Source organism: Mustela nivalis (assembly GCF_964662115.1).
Source record: "Mustela nivalis genome assembly, chromosome: 7".
NCBI lineage: Eukaryota > Metazoa > Chordata > Mammalia > Carnivora > Mustelidae > Mustela > Mustela nivalis.
In genome coordinates this window covers 496158-506565 of record NC_139026.1, presented here as the reverse complement: position 1 = coordinate 506565, position 10408 = coordinate 496158, and the positions used below count along the sequence as shown (strand labels likewise).

Genomic DNA, 10408 nt, shown 5'->3' with positions numbered 1-10408 from the left:
CCTCCCGAATTTCAATGAGACTCGAGAGTGGGACGCTGAGCTTCTGGGGCAGTCGTGTAAAGGCGAGGGCATCGGGGCCAGCGAGCTCCGCTGGGGGCCACGGCGGGGGGGTGACCGCCCACCTGAGAGCAGTGTGCGGAGCTCGGAAGCCTGGTGGGGTTCAGACTAGGAGCTGCATGTTCACACCCTCTCGGGCGGCTGGCCCCGCGCTCTGCGACCCCAGAGGATGACCCGTCACCACGGCACACACACACGAGTGCCTTCAATGCAGGCAAGGCCCTTGACCTGCTCGGAACGGGGACTGGCTGGTTCCCGCGGCAGCCCGGCACTCCCACGGGCCCTTTATTTCCGCTCACTGAGCAAAGAGAAAGGACGGGAGTTTCCTTGCCCGGAGACACTGGCGCCCTGACAGTCACTCTTTGTGGACACAGAAGCCATAAAATGGCTCAAATCAAAGCATTCTGAAAAACTAGCTCCTCCAACTGCAAATCCACATGGCGCTGAAGCAAGGCGCGGGTTCTAGGTAACGGGCTGCTCTGTTGTCCTCCTCACCCACCAAGCAAAGACCAGAATTTTCTCAAACTACAACCTGGCAAGTCAAGAACGGATTTCCAACAGATTGAAGACTCTCCCAAACTTCTTCACTGCCTTTTTGTTTGTTCTGGTTTCTGGTGAGAGACAGGCTGGGTGGTGCAGAGAGAGAAGGAGAGCGAACCTCCAGCAAACGCTGAGCAGAGCAGGGAGCCCGACACGGGACTCGATCCCAGGACACTGAGATCATGACCTGAGCTGAAACCAAGAGTCGGACGCTTAACCGAGGGCACCACCCAGGCGCCCCTCCCCCACCGTCTTCTGGATAACTGAATTAGGAGGGATCTGTCTAACAGGATGGAACCTTTTGTATTTTCTTTTGAAGAAAAAAGTCAAGCACATTTCAGCATTCCTGCAGCTTTCTAAGGTGGTTCCAAAGAAACGGGACCAGGCCGCCTCGAATCGGAGACCTTGGAGCAGCCTCCTCGAGTCCGGACTGGCCGCCTCGAATCGGAGACCGTGGAGCAGCCTCCTCGAGTCCGGACTGGCCGCCTCGAATCGGAGACCGTGGAGCAGCCTCCTCGAGTCCGGACTCGTCAGCCCCTGGGAAGTGTGTCCTTCTTTCTGTTGGTAGCCCCAGTTTCCAGAACAAATCGTGTTTTCTCACACAAACTATTGTTCCTAAAATACCCTCCCTCCCTCGTCTGCCTGCTGAGATCCCACTCCTGTTTTAACATTTTCACCGCCGTTCAGCAGACACTGACAGAGTGGACAGAGTAGACCGCGTCCTTCCCACGCGGAGTTCACGTTCTAACCGGCGCACGGAGCACACCAAATAAACATTGTGCTCTGTGACAGGGAGTACGTCGGAGAGTCAGGGCAGCCTCAGTGAGGAGGAGGCAAGAGCAGAGTCTCACCAAGAGCCAAAACAGAGGTGCCACGTGTGCAAGGGTCTTGAGGTGGCCAGGCTGGAGGACGATGGGCCTAGCCGTCACATGAGGGATGAGGCCGCTGTGAGTCTGACTTGGAGGTGGACTTTTGGAAGATTTCGGGCACAGGAGCGTCTGGGGCAGGCTGTGGGGCAGCCGGCGGGGGCAGCTGCCAGCTGGGATTGCGGGCAGCAGGGGTGGTGAGCGGCGAGAGGTTCTGGATGGACGTGGACGCACCCAGACGGTGTGCCCTACGGATGATGTGGGGTGAGAGGCTCAGGAGCTCCCGTGCCCGGAAGGCTTCCCCAGGAGCAGTGCAGGGGCAACATGTCTCCACCGACACTATTGGGTGTCCACATAGACCAGCTCAAGAGCCCAGTCGAAGAGGCCAGAACACAGGGCTGATGGATATGGGGGATGGTCTTATGGAGTGGACCCTCCTGCGGCAGGCCACCCTGCAGTCCAAGCCTCTCCTTGGCACCCTGGCAGCAATGCACGACCAGGGCCCACAGCGTCGGCCTTGGGCACGTTTGCCCCCCAATCCAGGAAAACCCAGGGACACCCCACTCCAGTGTTTGTTCCCAGCACCAGTCTGAGATGCAGTCTGCAGCAGCCTTCTGAGATGTTGGGGAAGGACGACCTTCACAGCTCTCCAAGGGGAATCATAAGGACCCGGCTCAGAGGGACGCGCAAGGGTCAGGCTGCCCTTGGACCTACTGAAAGGACAACACGCAGGTCAAACCACCCCAGGAGACCGCAGCATCCTGTCCACGATGACCCCGGGGCCCCCAGGACAATCTACTGAAAGGACGGCTCGCAAGTCACAACGACCGCCAGGGTCTGACCGACTGAGGACAGCACGAGTCACAGCACCCGGGGCCCGGGGCCGATCTACGGAGGACAGCCCGGGTCACACGGACGCCAGGCCGGGCAGACAGAGCAGGGAGCCGCGGGTCGCCGGGAGCAGCTCCCGACACGGACGTGGATGGGTGGACTCGTCCACGCCGCATTCTCCGAGCAGGACGAAGTCAAGTCAGGAAGTAACACGCAGTGTGCGGGCATCCCCGCACGAATGGCTCGTCCGCGGTGACCCGACGCGCGGGCCGCGGCCGGACCGGCTCCGAGCCGACCGGAGACGTCGGAGCACACGCTCGGCAGCCGGGGGGAGGCAGCGCAGCGGGTCCAGGGTTAGCGCGGGAGGCGGCGACCCCCAGCTCCGCCGCGCGGGTCAGCGCCCGACGGTCCGCACCGCGGGCCCCGCAGGCAGCGCGAGAGGAACAGGGACACGCCAGGGACCGCTGGGCGCCTCGCTCCGCGCACAGACGCTCCGGCGGACTGGACACGAGCCGCGCGCGCCGCCGGAGCCGAACCTCCGCCCCGAGCTCCGGCCAGCGCCCCCACGGGCCGCGCGCGCACGAGGCCCCGCCCACAGCGCGACACCCGGCGCCCAGCACGACGTCTCGCCCACCGGCCGCTCGCCTCACCCGGCGCGCGCTAACGGCCGCCAACGGCCAACCCCCAGCGGCTAACGGCCGCGGCGCCTGCGGAGAGCTGATTGGCCGAGCTGCGAAGCGGGGTGCGCAGGCGCGGGCGCGCCGACCCCATTGGCCGAGGGCGGCGGGAAGCGCGCGGCCGCGTGCGGACGCTCCTCCGGCGGCGGGCGGTGCGGCGTCTGAGGCGGCGGGCGGCCATGCTGCGACTCGCGACCAAGCTGGTGGCGTTCTTCTGGAGGAGGGCGGACGGCCCGGCCGAGGGCGCGGCGTCGCCGGGCGCCGAGCTCGCGGAAGGTGCCTCGCGGGGCGCGGAGGGGCGGCCTCGTGCGGGGCGCCGGGCGTGTGCGCGGGCCGGGCGGGGCTCGGGGCGGCGGCCTCGCGTGCGGGCGGAGCGGGCGGCGGCGGGATCCGAGCGGCCCGTCCGCCCCGTGGGCGCCGGCGGTCAGGGGGTCTCGCCGAGCTCTGGAGAGCGGAGCGTGTCCGGAGGGAGCCGGGGAGCCGCCGCGGGGAGCCGTCCGTGCGCCGACCCCGCGCGGCCGCGACCCCGACCCCGACCCCGCGCGGCCCCGACCCCGACCCCGCGGGGCTCCGACCTCAACTCTCCGCGACCCCGACCCCGACCCCGCGCGGCCCCGACCCTGATCCTCCGCGACCCCGACCCCGACCCCGCGGGGCTCCGACCTCGACCCTCCGCGACCCCGACCCCGACCCTCCGCGGCCCCGACCCCGACCCTCCACGACCCCGACCCCGCGGGGCTCCGACCTCGACTCTCCGCGACCCCGACCCCGACCCTCCGCGACCCCCACCCCGCCCCCGCACGACCCCGACCCCGCCTCCGACCCGCGCGGCTCAGGTCTCCCGAGTCTGACGAGGACCGGCCGAGCCGCACTGGCCCCGGCGAGCACGGCGGCTGCAGGGAGCCCGGCCGCGCGCGGGGCCAGTCGCTGCGCCCCGAGGGCTTGCCAGCCTGTAGGCGGGACGGTCTTCCGGCGCCGGGCTCGGGGAGGCCGGGGAGGCGAGGCCGCGTGTCCCGACGTGCGGGTCGGGCGGGGAGCCCAGGAGGGGCGGCAGCACGCGGTAAGGGGCCGGCTCTGCGCTGGACCCGCTTCGGTCACGCACCCCCAGACCGCCGTGTGGGTAGAGCCGGTCTCCGCGTGACCCCTGGGAGCGAGCCCGGAGGCGCACGCGCGGCGGCCGGGGAGCTGGGGTGCGGCCCCCTCCCTCCCCCCGGTCACCTGTAGGTCTCGGAGGACAAAGCCCGCCCCCGAGGGCCCCGGCCGCGCGCTCCCGGACCCCGCCTTTCTCTGCGGGCGGGCGTGCTCCCCCGGGTCGTGCAGCGCTGCTGTGTGTGCGTCTCAGGTGACCCCACGCTGAAGAGCGTGCGCGGAGTGGTGACGAGGTACTGCGGGGACTACGGCATGATCGACGACCTGGTCTACTTCTGCGGCGACGCGGTGGCCAGCAAGGCGCTGCTCGACGTGGGCCAGGAGGTCATCGCGGTTGTGCAAGAGGACCGGGTGTCCCGCGGACTCCGAGCCGTCCGGGTAAGGCTGCGCGGGTTGCGGCGCCGGCTCGGCCTTCAGTGAGCCTCGGGGCGTGCGCAGGCCGAGCGTGCGGTGCGGTGCGCTGCGGTGCGCCTGCCCAGGGCGCCCTCGGTTTCTGTCCGGAGACCTCCGGGGCAGTTTGGGCGCGCGACCCCAGCTCCGCAGAAGGAGGTCGCTGAGCAGGAAACGCCGGTCTGTGGTTCGGGTCGTGGCAGAGGAGGCTTAGCGTTTCCAAAACCGCGTAGATGGAGAATCGTTGGAGCCTCTTTTTCTTTGGGCAAACCTGCACCCTTAGCTGGTTGCTTTTCGGTAAGTTTGAATCCTCGGGGCGCACAGCATCCCACGGACTCTGCGGCCAGTGACGTTCGCGCGAGGGTCGCTTCAGAATGCGGCACAAGCCGCGCCGCGGTTTCCAGGAGCACCAGCGACGTCCCCAGGCACCCCGGTCTGGTTCGGTGTGCCACCGGGCGTCCCGGTCTTGTTCCTGGCTTTGTGCGCGGAAGCACGGCCTCGCCTGCACACGCTTGCGAGTTGAAACAGCTGTGTCCTCCCCTGCTTCCAGGGGCCCCACTTTTAGCCGCTAAGAATGGCCTTGGACCATAGCCTTGCAGACGTATTTGATTTAGGAGTCCTGTTCCAGCAGGCCCCACAAAGTCCAAGGGGCAGAAAGAGTGGACCCTTGTAATCCGGTTGGCAAACATAATTAGTGGACTCTATCATCGATTATTTTTACTTAAAAACAGTATTACTGGGACGCTTGGGGGGCTCAGTGGGTTAAAGCCTCTGCCTTCAGCTCCCACCATGATCCCCAGGTCCTGGGATCAAGCCCCGCATGGGGCTCTCTGCTCAGCAGGGAACCTGCCTCCTCCTCTCTCTCTGCCTGCCTCTCTGCCTACTTGTGATCCCTGTCTGTCAAATAAATAAATAAAATCTTTGGGGGGAAAAAAGAGTTTTATTGAGACAGGACGCCTGGGTGGCTGGGTCAGTCAAGCATCTGCCTTGGGCTCAGGTCAGGATCCCAGGGTCCTCGGGTCTAGTCCTGCTCCAGGGCTTCAGGCTCAGCCAGAAGTCTGCTTCTCCCTCTGCCTCTGCCTCTCCCTGCCGACTGTCTGAATATGTCAAATAAATAAGTAAAACCTTCAGAAAGCGTTTTATTGAGATATAATCTACGTACCCACTTGAGGTACACAGTTCAGTGTTTAAATATATTCACAGAGTTATGCAGCTGTCACCACAGTCTGTCATAAGCTGTTAAAAATATAATAAAGAACTTGTTCTTTAGGGAAAATTTTTCTTTGCATAGCTGCTTTTTCAATATGATCTCACCGTGTCACCCTGCCCAGGCTTCATTCTCCCTCTCCCCATTCTTGACTCTTTGGTCTTTGGGAGGAAAACTACTGGGGTTCAGAATTTCTCTGTGAAATGTCATTTCCACTTCAGAAAACGGTTCATAGGGGCGCCTGGGTGGCTCAGTGGGTTCAGCCTCTGCCTTCGGCTCGGGTCATGATCTCAGGGTCCTGGGATCGAGTCCCACATCAGGCTCTCCGCTCAGCAGGGAGTCTGCTTCCCTCTCTCTCTCTCTCTCTGCCTGCCTCTGCCTACTTGTGATCTCTCTGTCAAACAAATAAATAAAATTTCAAAAAAAATAAAAATAAAAAAGTTTTTTTAAACTCTTAATCACCATCACCTATTTCACCCATCCCCCCACATCTCTCCTCTGGTGACTGTCATTTTGTATAATTACAAATCTGTTTCTCGGTTTATTTTGCCTTCTTTTCCCTCTTTGCTTATTGGTTTTGTTTCTTAAATTCCACGTATGCGTGGAATCATATGGTATTTGTCTTTCTCTACTTCGTGCAGCATAATATCCTCTGCTTCTATCCGTGTCATTGCAAATGGCAAGATTCATCTTTTGATGACTGAGTAGTATTCCATTTTGTGTATGGCTATATACTACCTCTTCTTTATTCACTCATCTCTTGGTGGACACGTGGGCTCCTTCCATAATTCAGCTGTTGTAAATAACGCTGCTGTAAAGGTAGGAGATACGCGTACCCTGGAAATTCATGATTTTGTATTTCGGGGGCAAATACCTTGTGGTGCGATGACCTGATCATAGGGTAGCTCTACTTTCGATTATTTATGTATTTATTTGACAGAGACACAGTGAGAGAGGAAACACAAGCACGGGTAGTGGGAGAGAGAGAAGCAGGCTTCCCTCGGAGCAGGGAGCCCGATGCGGGGCTTGATCCCAGAACCCTGGGATCATGATCTGAGCCGAAGACAGACATTTAACTGACTAAGTCCCCCAGGTGCCCCAGCTTTTTTTTTTTTTTTTTAAGATAAGGGTCCAGTTTGTTTGTTTGTTTGTTTCTTTCTTTCCCTTTCTTTTTTTCTGGTTTTGTTTATTTATTTGAGAGAGAGAGCACAAGTAGGGGAAGCAGCAGGGAGAGGGAGAGAGAAGCAGGCTCCCCGCTGAGCAGGGAGCCCCATGGGGGACTTTATCCCAGGACCTGGGATCATGACCTGAGCCAAAGACAGCAGCCAATGACTGAGCCAGGCAGGTGCCCTCTTTTTAACTTTTGAGGAACCTCCATACTGTTCTCCAGAGGGGCTACAGCAGCTTGCATTCCCACCAGTGCAGGAAGCTCCTTTTTCTCTACATCCTAGCCAGCACCTGTTGTTTCCTGACTTGTTACTTGTAACCATTCTGACCAGCCTGACATTGTGTCTCGTCCTGGTTTTGATTCCTGTTTCCCTGATGAGAAGTCCAACATCTTTTCATGTGTCTTTTGGTCGTCTGGATGTCTTCTTGGGAGAAATCTCTGTTCATGTCTTCTGCCCATTTTTAATTGGATTATTTGGTTTGGGGTGTTAAAGGAAATTTTTATATATTTGATACTATTTATCAGATGTCATTTACAAATAACTTTTTACATTGAATATGTTGCTTTTTATTTATTTTTTAAGATTTTATTTATTTATTTGACAGAGAGGGATCACAAGTAGGGAGAGAGGCAGGCAGAGAGAGGAGGAAGCAGGCTCCCTGCTGAGCAGAGAGCCTGACGCGGGGCTCGATCCCAGGACCCTGGGACCATGACCTGAGCTGAAGGCAGAGGCTTAACCCACTGAGCCACCCAGGCGCCCCTAGTATGTTGCTTTTTAGTTTTGTTGATTATTTCCTTTGCTGAGCACAAGCTTTTTATTTTAATGAAGTCCCAATAGTGTATTTTTGCTTTTGTTTCCCTTGACTCAGGAGCCACATCTAGAAAGATGTTATGACTGATGTCAGAGAAATTACTGCCTGTGCTCCCTTCTGAGATTTTTGTTATTAAATTACTGCCTGTGCTCCCTTTCTGAGATTTTTGTTACCTCATATTTAGGTCTTTCATCCATTTTGAGTTTACTTTTGCGTGTGGTGTAAGAGTGTAGTCCAGTTTCATTCTTTTACATGTCTCTGTGCAGTTTTCCCAACACCATTTGTTGAAGAGACTGCCTGCTTCCCATTGGATATTCATCCCTTTGTCGAACATTTACTGACCCTGTAACTGTGGGTTTATTTCTGGGGTTTTTTTATCCTATTCCCTTGATTTTTGTGTCTGTTTTTGTGCCTGGACCATAATGTTTTAATTACTGTTGCTTTGTAACTCGAGGTCTGGAGTTGTGATGCTTCCAGTTTTGTTTTTCCTTTTCAGGATTGCTTTGTCCATTTGAGGTCTTTGTGGCTCCATACGAGTTTCAGGATTGTTTGTTCTAGTTCTCTGTGAACAGTGCTGTCGGCATTTTGAGAGGGCTTGCATGGAACATGTAGATTGCTTTGGGTGGTATAGACGTTTGAATAGTATTTTTCCTCTAACCCATGAGCGTGGAATGTCCTTCCATTTCCTGCAGCGTCCTGAGTGTCTTTCCTCAGGGTTTCAGTGTTTTCAGAGCGCAGGTCCTTCACCTTTTTGGTTAAGTTTATTCCTAAGTATTTTATTGTTTTTGATCCAATTGTAAATGGGATGACTTTCTCAAGTTCACCTTCTGCAGCTTCATTATTAGTGTATACAAAGGCGACAGATTTTTCTATATCGATATGTATTCTGTGATTTTACTAAGTTCATTTATCAGTTCCAGGAGTTTTTTGGTGGAGCCTTTAGGGTTTTCTAAACGTATATTGTATCGTGTCATCTGCGTATGCTAACTTCTTTCTTACCAATCTGGATGCTGCTTATTCTGTATGTCATCTAACTGCTGTGGCTAGGACTTGCAGTACTCCAGCAAATAAAAGTGGGACGAGTGCACATCCTTGTCTTGTTGGGAAATGAGAGCTTTTTAAGGAATATTGTTATATGAAAGTATTGTAGCTGCTTCTCCCGAGATTATGTTTTGACTATTTTTTCAAGTTTTGTTTTATGTAGTTAAATGTGTCTATCTTTTTTCCTTGTGGCTTTTGGCCTCTAAGAATCCTTAGAGAGGCTTGTTCCACTTCTTAGACATATGCAGTCAAGTTTTCTCTGAAAATTGTCTATTGACATTTAAATATTTAGTCTGCCTGAAATTTATATGCTATACAGGCTGAAAGAGGGAACCAGACATTTCTCTCTCAGGAGCTGACCGGTCATCCCACTTTTTTCCTTCTGATCAAGAGTGTCCCTTTATCATACACCAGAACCCCATCTATATGGGGCCCTGTTGGTCCTCGTGCCTGTGTGTCGGCCCTCGCGGCACTGTCTCATCCTTGGGTGGTAGGCGGGTTTCCCTCCTCGACGTGGATAGCATTCTCCCGCTCTCTGATTATTCTGGGTGAACACTGGGGTCATTCTATTGTCCCTCCTATTCAACTCAGAATCTCTTTGGACAGCACTGAGTTTGTGGAACCGTTTAGGCCGAGCGACCAGTAGATCACGCATCCGCATCTCCCGAGACAACTTCCCCGATTACGTAAGCCTCCTTTATCTTCTTTTGGTAGCTCAATACCTTTATTTAGATTCTACAAATTTTTTATTTCCAAGAACTTTAATGTTTATATTCCATTATCAATATGTCTTTGCTTTGTATTTTTTTTTAAAGATTTCTTTATTTACTTTAGAGAGAGAACAAGAGCATGAGCAGGAGGTGCAGAGGGAGAGCAGGAATCTCAAGTAGGCTCCATGCCCAGTGTGGAGCCCAGTGGAGGGCTCAACCCTGTGACCCAGAGATTAGACCTGAGCTGAAACCAAGAATCAGATACTCAACTTATGGCACCACTCTGTGCCCCCTAAATTTTTAAATTAGTATTTTTCTTCATATGTAGGAAAGCTGCTGGGTTTTGTCATATAATTTGGTAGTTGGCAAATTTAGGGAGTTGAACTCCTTTTTAAAAATGGTTGAGATGAGGGGCGTCTGGGTGGCTCACTTGGTTAAGTGGCTGCCTTCTGCTCAGGTCATGATTCTGGGATCCAGGGATCAAGCCCCACATCGGGCTCCCTGCTCAGCAGAGAGCCTGCTTTTCTTCATGCTTACTTGTGCTCTCTTTCTGTCAAATAAATAAATGCTTTTTTTAAAAAATGGTTGAGGGGCGCCTGGGTGGCTCAGTCCGTTAAACTTCTGCCTTTGGCTTATATCCTGATCTTAGGGTCCTGGGATCGGCCCCGCATCGGGCTCTCTGCTCAGGTTTACCCGCCCCCACCCTGGCTCCGTCTGCCTCTCTGCCTACTTGTGATCTCTCTCTCTCTGTCAGATAAATAAATAAATTCTCTTTTTTAAAAATGATTTAGATGAGGAGGGCCTGGGGTAAGGTTAAGCATCGGACTCTTGATTTTGGCTCAGGTCCAGATCTCAGGGATTGTGGGATCAGCACCACATCAGGCTCCTTGCTGGGTGTGGAGCCTGCTTGAACTTGTCTTTCTCCCTCTCCCATTCCCACCCAGCCCCATGCGCACGTGC

The 10408-nt window shown here is 55.7% G+C and overlaps 1 protein-coding gene across 1 annotated transcript in view; it reads left to right on the top strand.

Moving 5' to 3' along the window:
* Window positions 1–3092: 3092 nt before the first annotated feature.
* Window positions 3093–10408, top strand: part of MOV10L1 (Mov10 like RNA helicase 1) — a 61456-nt gene continuing 54140 nt past the window's right edge. The window contains exons 1-2 of the mRNA XM_082739415.1: window positions 3093–3247; window positions 4314–4498. Coding sequence (XP_082595541.1) covers window positions 3151–3247; window positions 4314–4498 — 282 coding nt within the window. The 5' untranslated portion in view covers window positions 3093–3150. The remainder of the gene's footprint in view (window positions 3248–4313; window positions 4499–10408) is intronic.